Source organism: Monodon monoceros, unplaced genomic scaffold, assembly GCF_005190385.1.
Source record: "Monodon monoceros isolate NGI ecotype Baffin Bay Population unplaced genomic scaffold, NGI_Narwhal_1 Super_Scaffold_1, whole genome shotgun sequence".
NCBI classification, from domain to species: Eukaryota; Metazoa; Chordata; class Mammalia; order Artiodactyla; family Monodontidae; genus Monodon; species Monodon monoceros.
This window is the reverse complement of record NW_021703765.1, coordinates 70205792-70231017: the sequence shown is the minus strand read 5'-3', so window position 1 is coordinate 70231017 and position 25226 is coordinate 70205792. Positions and strand designations below refer to the sequence as shown.

The 25226-nt window shown below is 42.4% G+C and overlaps 1 protein-coding gene across 1 annotated transcript in view; it reads right to left on the bottom strand.

Moving 5' to 3' along the window:
• The window catches only part of ANKRD13A (ankyrin repeat domain 13A), a 39602-nt gene extending 14908 nt beyond the window's left edge, over positions 1–24694 (bottom strand). The window contains exons 1-6 of the mRNA XM_029227948.1: positions 24345–24694; positions 5863–5995; positions 4928–5052; positions 2725–2770; positions 1079–1222; positions 211–400 (exon numbers count right to left, since the gene is read on the bottom strand). Of these exons, the coding sequence (XP_029083781.1) occupies positions 211–400; positions 1079–1222; positions 2725–2770; positions 4928–5052; positions 5863–5995; positions 24345–24440 (734 nt within the window). The 5' untranslated portion in view covers positions 24441–24694. The remainder of the gene's footprint in view (positions 1–210; positions 401–1078; positions 1223–2724; positions 2771–4927; positions 5053–5862; positions 5996–24344) is intronic.
• Positions 24695–25226: the final 532 nt, after the last annotated feature.

The following is a 25226-nucleotide window of genomic DNA, read 5'->3' as shown; positions in this document are numbered from 1 at the left end:
TAACCAATGTGCCATAAAAATGATACATGGTGGAGGATGTCAGCTGTGGTTTGTTTGGTTAGAGCAGAGATCAACTTTAAAACCCACTAGTGTTTCTTACACCATATTAGAAAAATCCCAATCCACCCATACTTTCCAATTAATATATACGTGGCACTAAAGATAGCAGTAAAGGGATTAGACGTGAAAATGCAGAACCTAAATCCATACCTTTCAAAAGCAATGTTTTTAGTATCAAGGCTGGTGTTAATGACTGGGCTTGTGAGCCGCCTCTCAACCTCCCTGCCTTTTGGCTTCATCAAGTCCAGAGTGAGGCGCTCCATTTCCTGGGAAAGGTCAAAGTGTTCGGTGGTGACCACTTTGTCATCGTGGTTGACTTCCATTAACTCTGCCCAGTTGTCTGCTCATGGAAAGAAGGGCATAACTAAGCACAGCGCAAGTAAGATGCAAAACCCAAGAAGCTTTGTATGTTAAACTTTCACACACACTCCATCCCCCCCCACCCCCTGGTGCTATCTGATAAAACCTAAAGACTATTGATTATCGATTACCTATTTGCCCAGGAATGATCTGGCCAACTTTCCATAACTCAGAGGAGGCTCTGGGCCATCTTCCCCAAAGATGCAGACTTTTTAAATAACTTGTATTTTTTGTTAGCAACACATTTCATCTGTGTACTACTTCTTTAAGTATATGATTACCTAATTAATATAAATTATTTATGCACAATACTGGGTTAGCCACACCATTTCTCACCCTCCATTAGGGGACCATGCCTGATTATGGAGGCAATATAAAGAGATACAAGACAGAGTCTTGCACTCAGAGGTTTAGGAACATCATATGTCAAGAGGGTAACAGTGTTGGGTGGTAAATGATATGTGCAAGAGAACTATCCAGATAAGAAATAAGATACAGGAATTGAGAGTTGAATAACTAATAAGAATAACGGCAACAACAACAAAACATGCCCCAGAGACAGGCACGGAAAAGGCACATAAATGTGAATACATTTTGATGGTTAAAAAATCACTCAGAACTTAGGAAGAGCAGTGATTACTAAAACAGAACCACTCACCTTCTCCCTTAAAGATAAAACTCCGCCTCCCTCTTATCCAGCTCATGTTCTCAAATCCCAGCAATGTGATATCCACACGCAGTTTGGCACCACTTTTCCAAATGCGACAGACATCATTCGGGCATATTCTGGAAACCAAGGGCACTGGAGAAGAGAAGTGTACTACTGAGAAAAGCCCGAGGGCCAAGCAGAACAGCCAGGCCCCAGAAATCAGGATTCTGACTTTAATGAAAGGACAGGAGTGGCAAGATGGCGTCGGTCATACAGAACTGGGCTTGACTCCCACACTTACAATACAAGGAGTCATTCTTAAAAAATAAAAATGGACTTTCTGTTCTACAGCTGTTTATAAAACTGCAGATCTATGTCTTGTCCAGAGAAAACGCTAAATCAATTTCCCAAGAGTATTCTCAATCCCGAATGAACCCCTCTCACTGACTACCATCAGGGCTAGAGGGCATCCATCTGGCTGTCCTTATCCACATATGCTACTCTCGCCATCTGGCTGAGGCCCCCCTATACTGTCAGGCCCACCATTCAAGATATCAAATGTCTAAAATATGCTGCTTTTTTAACAAAAACTGAGATCAGAGTGGTTATTTGCATTAAAAAGAACTCAGTTTCATAGAAGAAGCTGAAGTTCTGTTCTTTCATATACTTTTTACTTCATTTAAATGTTTTATTACAAATATGACTTCTTGCCTGAAAGGGAAGTCTGGAAGTGAAAACAGCTGAAAATCTGGGAGTTAGAAACTGTCATTAACTGATCTACAAGAAACAGAAGTAGAACATCTAGGAAAATTACTGTCAGTCAATTTGCCTTACATAAGATTTTGGAGAAATACATCCATTTTGTTAAAAACAAGCTATTCCAATATTCATCTCATCTTCTTCCTTAGAAAAACAAGTTTAGGACTTCCCTGGTGGCGCATTGGTTAAGAATCCGCCTGCCAATGCAGGGGACATGGGTTCGAGCCCTGGTCCGGGACGATCCCACATGCTGCAGAGCAACTAAGCCTGTGCACCACAACTACTGAGCCTGTGCTCTAGAGCCCACGAGCCACAACTACTGAAGCCCGCGTGCCTAGAGTCCATGCTCTACAACAAGAAAAGCCACCGCAATGAGAAGCCCGCGCACCACAACGAAGAGTAGCCCCCACTCGCCGCAACTAGAGAAAGCCCGTGCGCAGCAACGAAGACCCAATGCAGCCAAAAATAAATAAATAATTAATTTTTTAAAAAAAGAAAAGAGAAACAAGTTTAAAAGGATCGCGTTGAACTCCACAAGGAAATGAGTAACTGATTTATGATAAACCTTACTAAGATTTTAGCCATTTAAAGTGAGATATTAAAAAACGAATAATATAGATAAATGTCAGCGATAACTGATAAAAGGAAGAGACAAAATTGTCTATATATTGTACTGATGAATGCTTGGGAGAAAAAGTCTTATGCACGTGGTAAAAGTTTGGAAGGAACACACCTAAAGCATCAACAACAGTTGTGTTTATGTGGGACTGTGGGTGACTGTCTTCCCTTACTCTCATCTATTCATTTTCTAGATTAAAAAAATACATATAACTTTTATAAAAAGTTATATAAGCCTATATTCAAGCTAAATAAATTTCAAGCCCACAGCCACTCACCCCAGCTGGTGAATTCCCACTTCATCTGCACGTAGAAATCCGGAGCCTGAAGGACAAAGGTTTAAAATAAATTACCCCTTACAGCGGAAACTAACACAACATTGTAAATCAACTATACTCCAATTAAAATTAATTTTTAAAAAATAAAATAAAAAATAAAATAAATTACCCTTGGTACCATTAACTAAACACAAACACAGTAAGGTTTACTAGGGGTGTTTAAAAGGGAGAGCGAGAAAGAACAGAGAAGAAGAAACACAAATCGCAAACCCATCACACTAAATCCTTATTTTATGTTCAGGCTGTTATTTTATCTCAATATAAAATATGTCTAGAAAGTTAATAAAGTTAACTGCAAGTGACAAGGTTGGAGGGAGATAAAGTCAAAGTTGATTTAGGGGCTCAACCGTGTTCCTAACAGTAATGGCCCATGAGCCAGGAGGATGGGCTCAAGCACCACCACACGATATGGGTCACAGGCTGGTCTAAGCAGAGAAGAGGGAGCATGGACCCCATCTGTTCTACGGGGAACTTGACTGTGAAAGGCTTTGTGTGCTGGGAAGTGCTTGGTGTTTATCGGACCACTCTGAAACCAAGAGGCTGCAAGACATCACTGCCCCCAGATCTGAAGTTAAGTTTTCCCTCCAGTTAACAGAAGACTTTTGCCCCACTTTCCTCTTAAAGCTTTAGGATTTGGCTTTTTGAGGTTTCACACCACCACAGCAGGCCTGTTTAGGATGATTTTCTGACCTCCCATGAATTCCTACAGAAGGTTCTTGGAGAGCTACTTAAGAAATCCAACAGTTAGCATGAAGGAAGAAAAATGCCAGAAATTCCAGGTGTTTTTCTGCTCAAGAAAAACCAGATTCCAATGATGGGTGAAGACACTCCGAGGGGCAATGGATAAGAAATGTGGACACGTAACAAGGAGACACTGTTGAAAGACAAGCCGTCATGCATGGCCTCTGGTGCCACCAAGCACCATGTTATTTGTGGGCTGTCTATAACCTCCAGCAAAGAATACCACTCAGTGCAGTTCACTGCTATGGATCAATACAGGTAAAAAACAGAAAGTCTTTTATACTGAATTTTTTAAGTGTGGGTGACTCCATGTTAAATAAGTCATTTTCTGCTTTGTCAAATGGACAAATGATGTTTTTAGTTCCTCCTACAGTGAGTTAGATAAGAAAACAAATCTATGTGATCTTTATGCACTCAAACACACATCTATTTTAAAAACAATGGATACAACAATTTCATACTTCATGGACGGTTTTTTTGTAGTATGTGTAAAATGAATGTCTTAGGCAGGATTTAGCTTGTGTCACAGAAATTTTTAAGAAGAGTGCTCAGATAACAAGCAGTGATTGTCTCACAGCAAAGTTATTCCTTTTCTCAACAGAATTGTTAATTTTTCTCAAGAAATGTGGAAAGCCGATTTATCTAGCAAATATCTTTGGAAATACTTGGGGAGCTCACTTCTGTGTTTAAACTGAGAATAAACAACATGAAAATTGAACCGCTGGTACTTTCTTGTCTCCTGCTGCCTCGGGAATATTGCATATAGTTAACCAATAAGACAGTTATTGCAAGTGACAAAGGTTATCTGAAGAATGGTAACCACCATCCAAAACAATCCAAGAGCCTAGAAGTTAAAGTCTTTTAAGAAAATTCTCTGTCACAGAGCCCATACATCATTCACAAGAGAGAGAAACTGCCCCAAAGCCAATAACTATAAATAAATTAAGGGAATGGATTAGAAGTCACAAAATACAAATGGCTAAAAGTGACAGGGGTGTCAAGAAGAGCTGCACACAGACTTCTGAGCCTCAACAGGCCCTGAAAATCCCCATAAAGTCACAATGTTCATTACAATTTCCCCAAGATGACCTGAGCTCGGGGTGCTACTTGTAAGAAAACAGGCAGCTAGACAAATTAATTGCTTGATGTCCATTTGTCTTTAGTTCTAATTTTTAAGTAACACTTAAAAGAGTAAGTCTTAATGACCCGGAAACGTAATTTGTGAAAGACTTCATACATTTAACAAGTTGGAAAAGCAAGGAATAATGCATTTGGTATTCAATACATCGTATTCATGACTCATAAAACTCTTTAGGAAGGCACACAAGGATGTCAAACTGTGTCTGCAGCTGCTGTGTCAGCATTTAACTCCAATGATGGCACTGTCAATTTTTATGGCTACCTCGAGAATTTTCTGGAGCAGCTCGGGAACTCCCTCAAGGGCCATGGATGTGTTGTGGAAGTCCCGATGCTGAAGGACTGTGTACACCATCTCGGGATCACCAGTGCTCACAGCCTCGTGCAAAACTGGAAGGCAAAACAGTGAAATTTGACCCCCCTGTATTCTCACACTTTCTGACAAATTCCAAAGCCACTATGAAAAGTATCTATCTGGATCAAAGGCCAATATTCTCTTCAAAGTGGGACCCAGGCTGCAGCCCCCCCTGATCTTTATGACCATGACTACTTACTTCTAGCCCTTACCTGACTGAGAAGAGAAGAGAACATAGCACTCTTAGCCTCTTGAGCAAACCCTACCATCGTTCCCTTTCCCCCCTTTCTTACCACTGGCTCTGAAATACTGACAGTGTCTTCAGAGCTGGCTTTCACTGTGTGATCACGTAACTGTGGAGATGGGCAGGTAGGGTTTGTGTTGTGTATATCCTTGCTCAGTCAACTCAAAATTACTCTGAGAGTAATTTTGAGAGTATGAGAGTATGCAAAACAAGTGAAGTGCCAGGATTTCACTGGAAAATACTACTACTTTCAGCTATAATTTTTTTCATTTTGTCTATCCTCATGGACTCGCTAGAGTTACCACCACATTCCTCAGGGGAAATCCGGCCTCCACACTCATGTCCGATGCACATAGAGCCGCTTTCTGGATAAGGAGTCACCCTCTACCCAGGGCTCTTGGCCCAGGACATAATTCGGACCACTGTGCTGCAGACGAGCCAGCAGCATCCGAGGCTCTCATCTTCTCGGCCAGCCCCAAGTTCCAAGAGAGAAAGAGTCTTAAGATAAAGATGACTTGGGACAATAAGGATTGAAACTGGCCTTTATTCAGAAAGAGAAAACAAAATGAAAGGCTTTAAATTATTTTACAAGTATACTTGCCTGTCCATCCCTCGCGATTTTCTTTTGTAACGTCTGCTTTATGTCGGAGCAAGACTCTAGCAGATTCCAAATGTCCCAAAGAAACAGCAAGATGCAATAAGGTTCGACCTCGCGGATCCAGAGCCTCCACATTCTGTAAAGTAAACACTGGCATTTATATAATTGGATATATTACATAAAAACGTGGAAAGGAGTTTGAGAGATAATATTCAGTATAAAAATTTAAAATAGGAGGGTCGGGGCTTCCCTGGTGGCGCAGTGGTTGAGAGTCCGCCTGCCGATGCAGGGGATACGGGTTCGTGCGCCGGTCCGGGAAGATCCCACATGCCGCGGAGCGGCTGGGCCCGTTAGCCATGGCCACTGGGCCTGCGCGTCCGGAGCCTGTGCTCCGCAACGGGAGAGGCCACAACAGTGAGAGGCCCGCGTACCGCAAAAAAATAAATAAATAAATAAATAAATATTAAAAAATAAATAAAATAGGAGGGTCTGGGAGAACCCTGTTGACATAGCGTCACACAGAAGGGATTTGGTGTGTTCACAGTGGTGGCAGTAGAATCTCTCTGACACATCTGGGCCAAAAAGCAACCTCAGGCTACTGAGACAGGACTCCCCATTCTCCTGCAAAGGTAAGCCCAGGAGGCTTGAGACAGTACCCTCAATGTGCTGTGGATGGTAAATGTCATTTAATCCTAAGACAGTTCAGAATTAAATATGAGAAAGATGAAATACACCAAATCCACAGTATTCATTTTTGTGTTAACTTTAGTAGTATTCTGTGTAATATGGCATTTTCAATGTTTGTAAGATTTAGATAATGTATTAGAGAATCTGACAAATTAGCCTGTGATTCTAATGTAAGATATACCATTGAATAATTGATTTTGGACTCGTATTAGAGATTTTTACTAGTGTGCAAATAATATTAAAAAAGAGGAGGACTGGTTCCAGATAGCAGAGTAGAAGGATGTGTGCTCACTCCCTCTTGCGAGAGCACCGGAATCACAACTAACTGCTGAACAATCATCGACAGGAGGACACTGGAACTCACCAAAATAGATACCCCACATCCAAAGACAAAGGAGAAGCCACAATGAGATGGTAAGAGGGGCACAATCACAATAAAATCAAATCCCATAACTGCTGAGGGGGTGACTCACAAACTGGAGAACACTTATACCACAGAAGTCCACCCACTGGAGTGAAGGTTCTGAGCCCCATGTCAGGCTTCCCAATCTGGGGGTCTGGCAACGGGAGGAGGAATTCCTAGAGAATCAGACTTTGAAGGCTAGCGGGATTTGACTGCAGGACTTCAACAGGACTGCAGGAAACAGAGACTCCACTCTTGGAGGGCACATACAAAGTAGTGTGAGCAGTGGGACCCAGGGGAAGGAGCACTGACCCCACAGGAGACTAAATCAGACCTACCTGCTAGTGCTGGAGGGTCTCCTGCAGAGGCGGGACAGAGGTGGCTGTGGCTCACCATGGGGACAAGGACACTGGCAGCAAAAGTTCTGGGAAGTACTCCTTGGCGTGAGCCCTCCCAGAGTCCACCATTAGCCCCAGCAAAGAGCCCAGTAGGCTCCAGTGCTGGGTTGCCTCAGGCCAAACAACCAACATGAGGGAACTCAGCCCCACCCATCAGCAGACAAGCAGATTAAAGTTTTACTGAGCTCTGCCCACCAGGGCAACACCCAGCTCCACCCACCACCAGTCCCTCTGATCAGGAACCTTGTACAAGCCTCTTAGATAGCCTCATCCACCAGAGGGCAGACAGCAGAAGCAAGAAGAACTACAATTCTGCAGCCTGTGGAAGGAAAACCATATTCACAGAAAGACAGACAAAATGAAAAGGCAGAGGACTTTGTACCAGATGAAGGAACAAGATAAAACCCCAGAAAAACAACTAAATGAAGTGGAGATAGGCAACCTTCCAGAGAAAGAACTCAGAATAATGACAGTGAAGATGATCCAGGACCTTGGAAAAAGAATGGAGGCAAAGATCGAGAAGATGTAAGAAATGTTTAACAAAGACCTAGAAGAATTAAAGAACAAACACTAAAGAACAAACAAACAGAGATGAACAATCCAATAACTGAAATGAAAAACACACCAGAAGGAATCAGTAGCAGAATAAATGAGGCAGAAGAACAGATAAGTGACCTGGAAGACAGAATGGTGGAATTCACTGCTGCAGAACAGAATGAAGAAAAAAGATTGAAAAGAAATGAAGACAGCCTAAGAGACCTCTGGGATAACATTAAACGCAACAACATTCGCATTATAGGGATCCCAGGAGGAGAAGTGAGAGAGAAAGGACCCGAGAAAATATTTGAAGAAATTATAGTCGAAAACTTCCCTAACATGGGAGAGGAAATAGCCACCCAAGTCCAGGAAGCACAGAGAGTCCCATACAGGATAAACCCAAGGAGAGACACGCTGAGACACATAGTAATCAAATTGACAAAAATTAAAGACAAAGAAAATTACTGAAAGCAACAAGGGAAAAATGACAAATAACATACAAGGGAACTCCCATAAGGTTAACAGCTGATTTCTCAGCAGAAACGCTACAAGTCAGAAGGGAGTGGCATGATATATTTGAAGTGATGAAAGGGAAGAAACTATAACCAAGATTACTCTAGCCGGCAAGGATCTCATTCAGATTCAACAGAGAAATCAAAAGCCTTACAGACAAGCAAAAGCTAAGAGAATTCAGCACCACCAAACCAGCTCTACAGCAAACGCTAAAGGAACTTCTCTAAGTGGGAAACACAAGAAAGGAAAAGGACCTACAAAAACAAACCCAAAACAATTAAGAAAATGGTAATAGGAATATACATATTGATAATTACCTTAAACGTGAATGGATTAAATGCTCCAACCAAAAGACACAGGCTTACTGAATGGATACAAAAACAAGACCCACATATATGCTGTCTACAAGAGACCCACTTCAGACCTAGGGACACATACAGACTGAAAGTAAGAGGATGGAAAAACATATTCCATGCAAATGGAAATCAAAAGAAAGCTGGAGTAGCAATACTCGTATCAGATAAAATAGACTTTAAAATAAAGAATGTTACAAGAGACAAGGAAGGACACTACATAATGATCAGGGATCAATCCAAGAAGATATAACAATTATAAATATATATGCACCCAACACAGGAGCACCTCAATACATAAGGCAACTAACAGCTATAAAAGAGGAAATTGACAGTAACACAATAATAGTGGGGAACTTTAACACCTCACTTACACCAATGGACAGATCATACAGACAGAAAATTAATAAAGAAACACAAGCTTTAATGACACAACAGACCAGATAGATTTAATTGATATTTATAGGAAATTCCACCCAAAAACAACAAATTACACTTTCTTCTCAAGTGCGCACAGAACATTCTCCAGAATTGATCACATTTCGGGTCACAAATCAAGCCTTGGTAAATTTAAGAAAATTGAAAGCATATCAAGCATCTTTTCCGACCACAATGCTATGAGATTAAAATCCATCACAGGGAAAAAAATGTAAAAACACAAACACATGGAGGCTAAACAATACGTTACTAAATAACCAAGAGATCACTGAAGAAATCAAAGAGGAAATAAAAAAATACCTAGAGACAAATTACAACAAAAAAACCATGATCCAAAACCTGTGGGATGCAACAAAAGCAGTTCTAAGAGGGCAGTTTATAGCAATACAAGCCTACCTGAAGAAACAAGAAAAATCTCAAATAAACAATCTAAACTTACACCTAAAGGAACTAGAGAAAGAAGAACAAACAAAACCCAAAGTTAGCAGAAGGAAAGAAATCATAAAGATCACAGCAGAAATAAATGAAATACAAACAAAGAAAACAACAGCAAATATCAATAAAACTAAAAGCTGGTTCTTTGAGAAGATAAACAAAACTGATAAACCTTTAGCCAGACTCATCAAGAAAAAGAGGGAGAGAACTCATATCAATAAAGTAAGAAATGAAAAAGGAGAAGTTACAACAGACACTGCAGAAATACAAAGCATCATAAGGGACTACTACAAGCAACTCTATGCCAATAAAATGGACAACCTGGAAGAAATGGACAAATTCTTAGAAAGGTATAACCTTCCAAGACTGAACCAGGAAGAAACAGAAAATATGAACAGACCAATCACAAGGAATGAAATTGAAACTGTGATTAAAAATCTTCCAACAAACAAAAGTCCAGGACCAGATGGCTTCCCAGGTGAATTCTATCAAACATTTAGAGAAGAGCTAACACCCATCCTTCTCAAACTCTTCCAAAAAACCCCAGAGGAAGGAACACCCCCAAACTCATTCTATGAGGCCACCATCACCCTGATACCAAAACCAAAGATACTACAAAAAAAGAAAATTACGACCAATATCACTGATGAACGTAGATGCAAAAATCCTCAACAAAATACTAGCAAACAAAATCCAACAACACATTAAAAGGATCATACACCAGGATCAAGTGGGATTTATCCCAGGGATACAAGGATTCTTCAATATATGCAAATCAATCAATGTGACACACCATATTAACAAAGTGAAGAAGAAAAACCATATGATCATCTCAATAGATGCAGAAAAAGCTTTTGACAAAACTCAACACCGATTTATGATAAAAACTCTCCAGAAAGTGGGCATAGAGGGAACCTACCTCAACATAATAAAGGCCATATACGACAAACCCACAGCAAACATCATTCTCAATGGTGAAAAACTGAAAGCATTTCCTCTAAGATCAGGAACAAGACAAGGATGTCCACTCTCACCACTATTATTCAACATAGTTTGGGAAGTCCTAGCCATGGCAATCAGAGAAGAAAAAGAAATAAAAGGAATACAAATTGGAAAAGAAGAAGTAAAACTGTCACTGTTTGCAGATGACATGATAATATACATAGAGAATTATAAAGATGCAACCAGAAAACTACTAGGCTAATCAATGAATTTGGTAAAGTTGCAGGATACAAAATTAATGCACAGAAATCTCTTTCATTCCTATATACTAACAATGAAAGGTCAGAAAGAGAAATTAAGGAAACAATCCCATTCTTTTTTGCAACAAAAAGAATAAAATACCTAGGAATAGGGCTTCCCCGGTGGTGCAGTGGTTCAGAGTCTGCCTGCCGATGCAGGGGACACGGGTTCGTGCCCCGGTCCGGGAAGATCCCACATGCCGCGGAGCGGCTGGGCCCATGAGCCATGGCCGCTGAGCCTGCGCATCCGGAGCCTGTGCTCCACAACAGGAGATGCCACAACAGTGAGAGACCCACGTACCGCAAAAAAAAAAAAACAAAAACAAAACCTAGGAATAAACCTACCTAAGGAGGTAAAAGACCTGTACTCAGGGCTTCCCTGGTGGCACAGTGATTAAGAATCCACCTGCCAATGCAGGAGACACGGGTTCAAACCCTGGTCCGGGAAGATCCCACATGCTGCAGAGCAACTAAGCCCGTACGCCACAACTACTGAGCCTGCACTCTAGAGCCTGCGTGCCACAACTACTGAGCCCGCGTGCCACAACTACTGAAGCCCGCATGCCTAGAGCCCATGCTCCGCAACAAGAGAAGCCGCCACAATGAGAAGCCTGCACACCACAACGAAGAGTAGCCCCTGCTCGACGCAACTAAAGAAAGCCCACGCGCAGCAATGAAGACCCAACGCAGCCATAAATAAATAAGAAAATCTTTACTCAGAAAACTATAAGACACTGATGAAAGAAATCAAAGATGACACAAACAGATGGAGAGATATACCATGTTCTTGGATTGCAAGAATCAATATTGTGAAAATGACTAAACTACCCAAAGCAATCTACAGATTCAATGCAATCCCTATCAAATTACCAGTGGCATTTTTTACAGAGCTAGAACAAAAAATCTTAAAATTTGTATGGAGACACAAAAGACCCCGAATAGCCAAAGCAGTCTTGATGGAAAAAAATGGAGCTGGAGGAATCAGACTCCCTGACCTCAGACTATACTACAAAGCTACAGTAATCAAGACAATATGGTACTGGCACAAAAACAGAAATGCAGATCAATGGAACAGGATAGAAAGCCGAGATAAACCCACGCACCTATGGTCAACTAATCTATGACAAAGGAGACAAGGATATACAATGGAGAAAAGACAGTCTCTTCAGTAAGTGGTGCTGGGAAAACTAGACAGCTACATGTAAAAGAATGAAATTAGAACACTCCCTAACACCATACACAAAAATACACACAAAATCCATACACAAAATGGATTAGAGACCTAAATGTAAGACCAGACACTATAAAACTCTTAGAGGAAAACATAGGAAGAACACTCTTTGACATAAACCACAGCAAGATTTTTTTTGATCCACCTCCTAGAGTAATGGAAATAAAAACAAAAATAAACAAATGGGACCTAACGAAATTTAAAAGCTTTTGCAAAGCAAAGGAAACTACAAACAAGACAAAAAGACAACTCTCAAAATGGGAGAAAATATTTGCCAATGAATCAACAAAGGATTAATTTCCAAAATATATAAACAGCTCATGCAGCTCAATATTAAAAAAAATAACCCAATCAAAAATGGCCAAGGGAAGCTTCCTCGGTGGCGCAGTGGTTAAGAATGTGCCTGCCAATGCAGGGGACACGGGTTCAAGCCCTGGTCCAGGAAGATCCCATATACCATGGAGTAACTAAGCCCACGCACCACAACTACTGAGCCTGTGCTCCAGAGCCAGTGAGCCACGACTCCTGAAGCCTGGGCACCCGGAGTCCGTGCTCTGCAACAAGAGAAGCCATCGTAATGAGAAGCCCGCACACCGCAACGAAGAGTAGCCCCCGCTCACTGCAACTAGAGAATGGCTGTGCACAGCAACAAAGACCCAACGCAGCCAAAAATAAATAAATAAAGTAAATAATAATTAGGGGAAAAAATGGGCAGAAGACCAAAATAGACATCTCTCCAAAGAAGACATACAGATGGTCAAGAAGCACATGAAAAGCTGCTCAACATCACTAATTATTAGAGAAATGCAAATCAAAACTACAATGAGGTATCACCTCACACCAGTTAGAATGGGCATCATCAGAAAATCTACAAACAACAAATGCTGGAGAGGGTGTGGAGAAAAGGGATCCCTCTTGCACTGTTGGTGGAAATGTAAATTGATATAGCCACTATGGAGAACAGTATGGAGGTTCCTTAAAAAACTAAAAATAGAATTACCATATGACCCAGCAATCCCACTACGGGGCATATACCCAGAGAAAACCATAATTCAAAAAGACACATGCACGCCAATGTTCACTGCAGCACTATTTACAATAACCAGGTCATGGCAGCAACCTAAATGCCCATCGACAGAGGAATGAATAAAGAAGATGTGGTACATATATACAATGGAATATTACTCAGCCATAAAAAGGAACGAAACTGGGTCATTTGTAGAGACATGGATGGATCTAGAGACTGTCATACAGAGTGAAGTAAGTCAGAAAGAGAAAAATAAATATCGTATATTAATGCATATATGTGGAACCTAGAAGAATGGTACAGATGAACCAGTTTGCAGGGCAGAAATAGTGACACAGATGTAGAGAACAAACGTATGGACACCAAGGAGAGAAAATGGCAGGGGGATGGTGGTGGTGGTGGGATGAATTGGGAGATTGGGACTGCCATATATACACTAATATGTATAAAATAGATAATAAGAACCTGCTATATGAAAAAATAAAATTCAAAAAAAATTTAAAAATAGTATTTGCACATCATGACAGCACTATATGGGAAAATGAATGCTTGCAAATGCAAGACTGAAACATGACTCTGGGAGCTATACATAAAGATGACAGTTACTAAGTTACTTTTTCTATAAAGTTAAGTGCCTCATAAACACTGGCTATAGGCCTCAGATCACTGAACACAACCTTAAGCACGAATGGCATTGAACACAACAGCACTCAAATTAAGTCTAAATAAGGCTAAGGGCTTTCATGGAAATGCAACCACCCTATGATGTGGAACATGGGGGATTTCTCCAGCACATCTCTTCATTCAAGTCAAGAACAGGAAGTGCAGGACTGTAATCAAAACCGAAAGTACAGGGCTTCCCTGGTGGCGCAGTGGTTGAGAGTCCGCCTGCCGATGCAGGGGACACGGGTTCGTGCCCTGGTCTGGGAAGATACCACATGCCGCGGCGCGGCTGGGCCCGTGAGCCATGGCTGCTGAGCCTGCGCGTCCGGAGCCTGTGCTCCGCAACGGGAGAGGCCCGCGTACCGCAAAAAAAAAAAAAAACAAAAAACAACCGAAAGTACAAAAGATAATTTGAGTTAGAATAAAATTACATTCTCTAGCTGGATTCCCACCAAAACACCACTCTCATTATTGTGTGTTGAGTGCCCTGAAGTAGCAGCACCCACGGGTTCCACAGACAACCAGCATGATCCACCAGGCATGTGTGTGGACATATTTGCAGATAAATGTCCATTTGGCTTTGACTCTTCATTCCTATTTTGGCTCTCCTCCCGGCACCTGCACTGGGTCTCCAGAGCTCAGTCTGAACAACTGGGTGCTGCCTTCCAAAGACGGCTCTGGATGTTCTTCCAAGGACACAAGAAACTGCCATGGGGCTTTTGGAATATAAAAACTTGACGTGCCATGATACTGCTGAGAAAATGTGCTTTATGTTGATTTGAGATGCTAGTTGTTGTGCAGCCTCCAGAGATATCCAGAACAAGCCACTATCAGCCACAGGAAAGGAAGGTAAGCCGGACTGTGGGTAAGCAGCTACTATCCAACAGCTACTGGGCTTCCCTGTTTTGCTAATTGTATCGTGGCTATTGTGGAGTGAAGACAGGAACTGCTACTGAGGAAAAATAGAAGTGGTCGAAGACATTCTGCTAAGTGAACATGCGTCCTCCTGGACCAACCCCAGGCCTCAGCGTTCTCTCAGGTGCTGAAACGCCAACAAGTATCCCGGAACGGGGCCCACACCACCTCCTGGGATTCCCTGACTTTTCCCAAGGGGACGGCCTGTCTATCTCACCAAAGCGTCCAAAGGGCAGGATCCGAGTCTCCTATTTCTTAGCTTCTGCCACCGTAGACTCTAATTTGCATTAAATCATCGTTCTTTAAAAAAAGTAATATGGCTTTAAACTATTAACTAAGCTGAAGTTTACTAGGAAAGAAATAATTAGCAAATTCATCATTTTCTTTCACGTCTCTTACAGATACTGTTTTCTTTTTCCTTTTTTTTTTTTTTGCGGTACGCGGGCCTCTCACTGTTGTGGCCTCTGCCGCTGCGGAGCACAGGCTCCGGACGCGCAGGCTCAGCGGCCATGGCTCACGGGCCTAGCCGCTCCGCGGCATGTGGGATCTTCCCGGACCGGGGCATGAACCTGTGTCCCTGGCATCGGCAGGCGGACTCTCAACCACTGCGCCACCAGAGAAGCCCCAGATACTGTTTTCTTACTCAACAAGTTCAATGTACTACATGAAAGGTGCTAGGGTTAGCATACTGCCCGACACAGGAGATGCTTAACAATATTTACCACACAAAAGGGGAAACTCTACTTACTTTAATTCATACCCCAGAACAAAACTAACATCTCGGACTAAGCTCCTGGGCAACCATTAAGATACAACGTATAAAATGAAAGCCAAATATATTTTGTTGACATTTTTCTGTTTTGGACCACAGGGAAAACTGTATGTCGGAGCCACATAGCTGCACACTTTGCATGGCTAACTGTTCAGAGCCTCCTGTGCCTCTCCTCATTTGAAAGGAGAGAAGGAAGGAAGAATAATATAATATATTACGGTGACAGTGTGATTTAAAACAATGGATGAATAACAATTAGAGTGGAAAAAAAGGATAGAAAATCAATAGAGAAAAATCAACAAAACCAAAAGTTGGCTCTTGGAAAATATCAACAAAATTGACAAAATTTCAGCTAGACTGACGAAGGAAAAAAAAAGAGAGAAGGCTAAAGTTACCAAAATCAGGAATGTAAAAGGGGATATTACTAACAACTCTACAGAAATTAGAAGTATTATAAATGAATGCTATGAACAACCGTATGCCAACAAATTAGAATTCAGATGAAATGCACATACTCCAAGACAGCCACAAACCAGCAAAACTGACTTAGGAAAAAATAGAAAACCTGAAAAAAATTTATAACAAGAAAAGAGATTGAATCAGTAATTTTAAAACTTCCCAGGAAAAAAACCTCAGGCCTAGATGGCTTCACTGGTGAATTCTACCAAATGTTCAATAAATTAATACCAATTCTTCACAAACCCAAAAAAACAGAAGAGGAAGGAAAACTTCCCAATTCATTTTATAAGCCCAGTATTATCCTGATGATGAACATGTCACCAAAAAGAAAACCACAGACCAGTATCTCTTGTGAATATAGGTACAAAAATCCTCAACAATATTCTAGCAAAGTAAATTCAGCAACATATAAAAAGGGCTATTGTACACCATGACCAAGTGAATTTATCCCACAAATGCCAAGGGTGGCTTAACATCTGACAATCAATTAATGTAACACAGCATATCAACAGAATAAAATAAAATAAAAAACACATGACCATCTCGATAAATGCATGCTGTGGTCTGAAGGTGAAGTGTCCACCCAAACTTTGTATGTTGAAATCCTAACCTCTAAAGATGATGGTATTAGGAAGTGGGGCCTTTGGGAAGCGCTTAGATCATGAGAGTGAAGCCCTCATGAATGGAATTAGTGCCTTTATAAAAGAGGCTCCAGAGAGCTTGCTAGCCACCTTCTACCATGTTAGGACACAGTGAGAATGCACCTGCTATGAACCAGGAGGAGAGCCCTCAGCAGCCACCACACCAAACCTGCTGGCACCATGATCTTGGACTTCAAGGCTCCAGAACTATAAGAAATAAATTTCTATTGTTTATAAACTATCCACTCTATGATATTTGTTACCGCAGCTCAAATGGACTAAGACAATGCAGAAAAAGCATTTCACAAAATCCCACACCCCTTCATGATAAAAAAACACTCAACAAACTAGGAATGGAAGGGAACTTCCTCAAACAGCATCCGCCTGTGAAAACCCCACAGCTAATATCATATTTAATGGTGAAAGACTGGATGCTTTCCTCCTAAGATAGGAACAAGACAAGAATGTTCTCTTTCATCACTTCTATTCAGCATTGTACTAGAGGTTCTAACCGAGGCAATAAGGCAAGAAAAATAAATAAAAGGCATCCAGATTGGAAAGGAAGACATAAAACTATCTCTACTCACAGACAACATGATCTCATATATAGAAAATCCTAAGAAATCTACTTAAAAACTATTAGAACTAATGATTTCTGCAAGGCTGCAGGATACGAGAGCAATACAGAAAAATCAATTGTATATCTATACACTCGTAGCAACTCAAAAATTAAACTTTAAAAATTCCTTTTACAGGGCTTCCCTGGTGGTGCAGTGGTTAAGAATCCGCCTGCCAATGCAGGAGACACGGGTTCGAGCCCTCATCCGGGAAGATCCCACATGCTGCAGAGCAACTAACCCTGTGGGCCACAACTACTGAGCCTGCGCGCTTAGAGCCTACGCTCTGCAACAAGAGAAGCCACTGCAATGAGAAGCCCGCACACTGCAACAAAGAGTAGCCCCCGCTCGCTGCAACTAGAGAAAGCCTGCACGCAGCAACGAAGACCAATTGCAGCCAAAAATGAATGAATGAATGAATTACTTTTTTAAAAATTCCTTTTACAACAGCATTGAAAAGAATAAAACATTTGGGAATAAGCAACAAAAGAAGTATAAACCTTATACTCCGAAAACCATAAAGCATTGTTGAAAGAAATTAAGATCTAAATAAATGGAAAAGCATCCCATGTTCATGGTTCAGAAGACTTAATATTTTAACATGTCAAAACTCCCTAAACTGAGCTACAGAGTCAATGCAATCTCTATCAAAATTCCAGCTGACTTTCTGCAGAAACGAACAAGCTTATACTAACATTCATAGGAAATGCAAGGAACCCAGAATAGCCAAAACCATCTTGAAACAAAGAGTAAAATTTGAGGATTCACACTTCCCAATTTCAAAACTTACTACACAAAGCTACAGCAATCAAGACAGTGTGGTACTGGCCAAAGGACAGACATATAAATCAATGGAATACAATCTAGAGTCCAGAAATAAACTTATACATTTATGGTCAATTGATTTTCAACAAGGGCACCAAAATAACTCAATGGGGAAAGAATAATCTTTTCAACAAATGGTACTTGAACAACTAGATATCTACATGCAAAAGAATGAAGTACTGTATATACCATATGCAAAAATTAGCTCAAAGTTGATCAAAAACCTAAATGTAAGAGCTAAAACACTAAAACTATTGGGAGAAAACATAGGATTATATCTTTGTGAACTTGCGTTAACCAAAACCTTCTCAGATACAACACCAAATGCATAAGAGACAAAAGAAAATGCAGATAAACTACACTCCATCTAAACTGAAAACTGCTGTACTTCAAAGGACATAAAGAAAGTAAAAAGACAACCTAAAGAATAGAAGAAAATATTTGCAAGTCATACGCTTAATAAGGGGCTAGTATCCAGAAAATATGAAGAACTCTAACTACTCAAGAATAAAAAGACAAATAATCCAGTTTTAAAATGGGCAAAGGATTTAAATAGACATTTCTTCAAAGAAGATATGCCAATGCCCAATAAGCACATGAAAGATGCTCAACATAACTAATCATTAGGGTAATGCAACGCAAGACCACAAAGTGATAATACCTCACCCCCATTAGGATGGCTACAATCAAAAAGACAGACAATAACAAGTGTTGACAAGGATGTGGAGAAACTAGAACCCTCATACACTGCTGGTGGGAATGTAAAATGGTGCAGTCAATTTGAAAAGGAGTTGGCAGTTCTTCCAAAAGTTAAACATAGAATTACTATAAGACCCAGCAATTCCACTTGCAGGTGTTTACCCAAAAAAAATAAAAACATACAACCACACAAAAACTTGCACACAGATATGCATAGCAGCATTATTCATAATGGCCCAAAGGTGGGAAAAAACAAATGTCCATCAACTGGCAAATGAATAAACAAAATGTACTCTATACATACAATGGAATATTATTCAGCCATTAAAAGGAATGAAGTACTAATACCTCCACAACATGGATGAACCTTGAAAACATCATGATAGGTTAAAGAAGCCAAACACAAAAGGCCACATATTGTATGACTGCATTTACATGAAATGTCCAGAATAAGCAAATCTGTACAGATAGCAAGCAGCTTAATGGTTGTCTGGGGCTGAAGGTGTTGGGGGAAAATAGGAAATGACAGCTAATGGGCGTGGGGTTTCTTTTTGGGGTGATGAAAATTTCTGGAATGTGATAGTGGTGACAGTCACACAACTCTGAATATACTAAAAAACAGTGAATAATATACTTTAATGGGTGAATTGCGTAAGTGAATTATATCTCAATAAAGATGTTTGAAAACCAACATATGTATGTGTTTTATGTAAGACATAAAACTAATCTACCCTCTATCTATATGCTGTTTGACGAGTTGCTTAATTTCTCTTGAGCTTCAGTTTGCTCCCTTGTAAAACAGGATTAAAAAAAAAACAATAAAACCCCACCTACCTTACAAAGTTCTTACAAGGGCAAAGGCACAAGCCTAACCCACACAGAAAGCACTTCGAAGAGCCAGCACTTATTATCATACACCTACATTACATAGTTTCTTATAAGCCGTCACTTTCTCCCTAAAAGGGATTTGTTCAAATTTCCTTACAGTTAATAGTGGAGCTTAGGGTCTTCAACTAATAATGTTAGTTTAGCGAGCAAGAGCTTTCAGAATTTAACTGGAATTCACTGTCGAAGCTGACCATGTAAGTTTTTCCTTTAAGTTTCTTCAGTCATGAGCCGTACCAAATTAAAAATCCCCACCCTTTTAACTATCATCGTGCCCCAAAAGAAGAAAAGGAATGAGATTTCTACACGTCTCCTTACGTGATAATGTAAGCCCACCGACTTTTCTTGTCCAAGCCCTCTTTGCCAGCCCGCTGTCCTCCAGCCGCAGTCAAGGCGCAGCTGAGTGCGGGCTGCAGAGCCAGACAACCGGGCCCACTACCGGACCCCTCACTAGCCTCGGGTGGATTACTCAACCCCTCTGAGCCTTGGTCCCTAGCGCACAGCCAGAGCTTCCGAAACTCTCACAGGGGCCTCCTGGGGAGGCCTCAGGTAAGAGGCTGCTAAGCAGCCCTCCATTCGCTTGAGAGAGTCAACCACCCCCATTCCCGTGCACTCTCAGGCCGCCCTGGTCCTCCGCAGCTATGGCCTGAGCTGGTTCTCCCACTCCTAGTCGGGGGTCGGGGTCAGGAAGCCATACAAGCCTGGTTCCTAAGGTGAGCCTGAGCCTCTGAGGGCTGAGGAGGAGCAGCTGAGAGGAGGCTCCAGGCTCTTCCCCTTGGATGCAAGGCTCTGGCTCACAGTGGGCCTCTAGCCAACAGGCACTGGCTTGAACGTGTGCCCAGTGGCCTCACCCAGCCTAGCCCCTGGCTGGGATGAGAACCCCAGGGTGGTTCCCTGGTCAGGCTCCGGGCACTGCTGCTGCTACAACATCCTCTTCCTCTTGCCCAGATTTTGAGCTTTCACTGCTGGCTCCCTAACAGGGGGCGGGCCCTGGGGTCAGGCATCATCTGCCACCCTCCTCTCCACTCGATCCCAGGGCTTTCTCTCCCCTGCTAAGGTGCACTGACTGACCTTTGCATTTGTCCCCGTAAAGTTTCCTTCATTCTTCCAGCATCAGCAGGAAGGCCAAAAGATGTTTAACAGACCTCTTTGGCTAAGTGACAAATGACATAACCATAACACAAATCATTTCAACTGTACCAATCAACTTCAAGGCCCCGCTGAATATTAAAGGCAGTAGAGCTGATGGGTTAAGAGGCACTTAATAAATTGCCTCTGCTGAGTAAACGTTGAAAGCGTGAAACAATCTCATCACTGGCAAAGTTACACAAGCAGTGAACTCCAGCTATTAGCAAGACGGTGGCACTGGGGCTGACTCACTCACACTCAGAAACACGTGCTTATCCTCTTCATCTGGATAAACTCGATTCTTTCTGTGCCACTGTTCCTAGAACAAAATAAAATTCTTATAGCTACCAGTGTGCCTGCTTCACGTCTCACTCGTGGGATGGAAGGAATGAAGGAACAGACAGCAGAAAATTACTGGCAAACAAAGCCTCAAGTGAAACAGCTGGTTTTATTGCTGCGGTGATAAGAATTTTTTTGTTTTTAATTATGCAACCAATACGTGTTCTTTGTAGAAAAATTGGAACATACATAAAAGAAGCTACATTCCCAGGATGATTATAATACTAGCAGCAGCAAGTATGGTAAATGTACTGCTCCCATTTACTAAGTGCCTTTGCTTTCTGATCTGTTCTCTGCTTCATTCTCCAGAATCCTGAAATGGAGGCACTTTCACTGAAAGAAGTAAAGCGGAAGGGTTAAGAGTACAGGATTAAAGCAGACTGTGACTTTCTGGGTTGACATCCTGGTTCGACTACTGGGTAAGCAGGTGACTGAACCTCTCCACCTCCGTTTCCTCATCTGTGAAATGGGAATCACAATAGCACTCACCCCAGGGGACTGATGTGAGAATTAAATCTAAAACTTCACATAAAACATTTCAGCACGGTGCCTGGCAAAACAGCAAAATACCGCGTTTTGACAGGTGATGAACCGATTCGGCAAGGGTAAATTAAGCACCCAAGCTCACAATCTAACCTGCGATAGCACTGGCCATTAACCTAACTGCCTCCAAGGCACAGGTGTAGGCAACTGTTTCGTAATTAACAGAGGATCTCGATAAACATGAAAGCAGCAAAATATTCCCTGCCTTGTACTTTAAAGACATCAATTATCAACTTCTTGACCCTGAAGCAGTTACATAATTTGCAGGACCCAGAGAAAAATCAAAATGCAAGGCCCCTTAATCAAAAAAAAAATTTAGAACTTCAAGACGATAACTGCAGAGCATTAAACCAAGCACGAGGGACTTCCCTGCCTGGTGGTCCAGTGGTTAAGACTCCACGCTTCCACTGCAGGGGGCACGGGTTCGATCCCTGGTCGGAGAACTAAGATCCCGCATGCCGCACAGCACAGCCAAAAAAAAAAAAAACCACCAAGCACCAGCCACTTCTGAGCACAAGGCCCTGTGCAACTGCCAGGTCGCACACCCTTGAAGCCAGCCCCATGTCCACCCCTTCAACGGCCAAGTTTCAGGATCGAAACTGGATTGCGTGCTCATGACAATCAAGCTTCCACGGTCAAGATGTTCTTTCTGAATACACTTCAACTATCCCTTCCCCAGAGAAAACAGGATACTGTGGAATGATCTACAGTGATAACCAATAACAAAGCCAAAACCAAATAATTAGCAAAGATGAATATTCTCTCCTGACCTCCTTGCCAGTCAAAGGCATTAAGGATCAATTTACTCCGGGACAACCTGCTGCAAACTTATAATTCTCTAATCGCGAATGTCCTTAACGTTTTTCAAGGTAAGAGGCACAGCGAACTTTCGATGAACATGTCTATCACAGCTTGCAGGAAAAAGAAATAATTCAACCATGCCACATTGTAGATTATAAACCAAGACTTGGTCTTATCGAACAAGTTTTTCTATAAAGAAAGACTGCGCTTCATTTAAACTCTTTTCCTCACTCCAATGAACAGAAAGCCTGCTGCTTTCAGAAATCAGTATTGAACGTGTGTGTGGTTTAAGGACAATGATGAACCTCTCTATCAAATAGGATTTTAGTTTTGTGACTTTCCTTGTACTTTATCTCAATATTTCGTAAGAAGATGGGCGGCCCCGATACCAAGGAAGTGCAGAAGCAAAACGTAGCAGAACTAAAACAAGACTGTCTGGTCATTTTTAAAGTGTCCAAGGTGAGACTGAAATCTGAGAGCAAAATCATGGAGGATTCTCTCTGAGCCACGTTTAGTAAAAAAAAAGGGAATTAAATCTTCAGGTATACCGCAATGCCTAATGGTGAATCATTTACTCTGGGGGCATGATCTAATTAACAGCAATGACTCTTACAACGAAAGTTTATTCTGTCGGGATAGAGAATTTAAATTAAAAAAGAGCAACTTTTGACTTCCAGTGGGTGCTCAACAGACTTAAAAGGGAGATGTCAAGGTACAAGAACACACTTAGCAGTAACCGTTCATCACATGGGGGGATGCTGACCTTGCTCAATTATTGCCAACCATAAGAAAAGCAATGCCCCTTTTCCTCTAAAATTTCTTGACAATTACAGCATCAAATTGGAGCCATTCAAACACCAGAACTTTAGCACACTGTATAAAATGAAGTCAACCAGAACAATTATACCAAATAATTACAAATCCTCATCCTAACTGCTAAGTCTGTTAGTTTGTAACTTGAGGATACCAATACCTCCCAGAATTGCTGGGATGCCTTTAAGGCAGGGTTTCTCAAGCAAAATGCTACTGACATTTTGGGACAGATAAATCTTAGTTGGGGAGGGGGGTGTCTTACGCATTTGTGCATTATAGGATATTGAGCAGCTTCCCTGGCCTCTACCCATTAGATTCCAGTAACACCCACTCCCCACTTGTAACAACCAAAAATGTCCCCATTAATTACTTGATGTGTGGGATAAGGGATGAAATCACTTCCAACTGAGAACCACTGCTTTATACAGATGGGAATAAATAAAAGGTAAGGAATCAAAGCACTTTAAAACAGGAAGTGATTTTAAGGATGCCGTGCACCAGTGATTCTCAAACTTGACCTATTGATAATAGTCAAGTACAAGATTTGCCCACAGGGGTATCAACACCCTCATTCTACAAATAAGTGGACGTGGACCAGAAAAGGAAAATGCCTTGCCCAAGGTCACAGGGCAAGTTAGAACCTGGACTCCAAACCCAACCAAGCCCTTCCTTACAAAACGTATGGGTGGGGTGAGAGGTGTGTGTTGCTCATACATTTTGAGGAGAGGCAGGCCTAATTGGTTAAGACGGTGCGCTCTGGAGCCAGCTGGCCAGAGTTAAAAATCCTGATTTGGTATTTATTAGGTGAGGGACCTTGTGTAAGGCACATAACCTCTGAGAGCCTCAGTTTCCTTCTGTGTCAAATTTAACGATAGTACCTACCTCCTAGGGTTGTTGGAAAGGCTGAGAGAGATAATATATATAAAACCTCGACACAGGGCCTGGAACACATTAAAAACTCAATACATGTTGTTATTATTATTATTATTGTCCCACGACTGCAGAGTGGAAGGGGTCTGTAGGGCCCCGAGGGCAGAGGGCTGGAGATGGGCTCAGGGAGGCGATGCGACGCCCGACTCCCCCCTCCTCTCGCCGGGGGCGGACCCCCGCCTCGCCCCTCACCTGGCCCTGCAGCTCCTTCTCCAGCTGCCGGTAGTCGTTGTTCCAGACCAGGACGTGTAAAGGGAAGTGGCCGCTAGCGTTGCAGGCAGAGGACATGGCGAGGAGGCCGCAGCCGGGCCCTCACCGCCCGCTTGCCAAGTCTCAGCACCGGCAGGGTCTCCGGCGCCCGCCCGCCCGGCGGCCGGCGAGCGAGAGAACCAGGGGAGCGAGCGAGGGGCGCGGTACCAGGCAAGGGGGACTAACTAGCCAGGTGAGGGGCACGCGCGGGAGGTCGGCGGTCGCGGGCCGGGTCGGGGACGGGGTCGGCCGCGCCCACCCCGCGCCCCGCCGCGCTCCCGCCTGCGCTGACAGCTCCCGAACCGACTTCTGCGGGCAGAACTGCCCCAAACAGGGAAGTGCGGGGAGCGAACCACCGCGCGCCGTGGCGGGGGGGGAGGAGAGGACAACCACCTGGTCCGGGGTCCGCTTAACCCCACCCACCTGAAGTCCACATCTGGAAACACAGAAATGCCCAAAACAGAGCTAAAACTCTCTTCTTTAGCCCAGAATCTCTACATGGAAAACTCGGTCTACCCTTCATCACCCCCTTTCCCCCTGCTCCAGCTTTCTCATATGGTTCGGTCCACAACTGGGCCTCTTCCACCGGCTCTGTGGTCACGGGGTGACAACAGGCTCCTGGACCAAACCATTCTAGTTACTGACTCCCTAGCCTTTTTGGACCTGGGCATATGCTTCCACGATTGGTCAGGAGCCATTTTGGAAGTGGGCAGCACCAAACAATTTTCAAGGGGGAATTATAAACTCTAGAGAAGTGGCATTAAATAGTTGCACAATAAGAGGATGGTTCTGTCTCAGGATTTCTCAACTTCGGCACATTTTGAA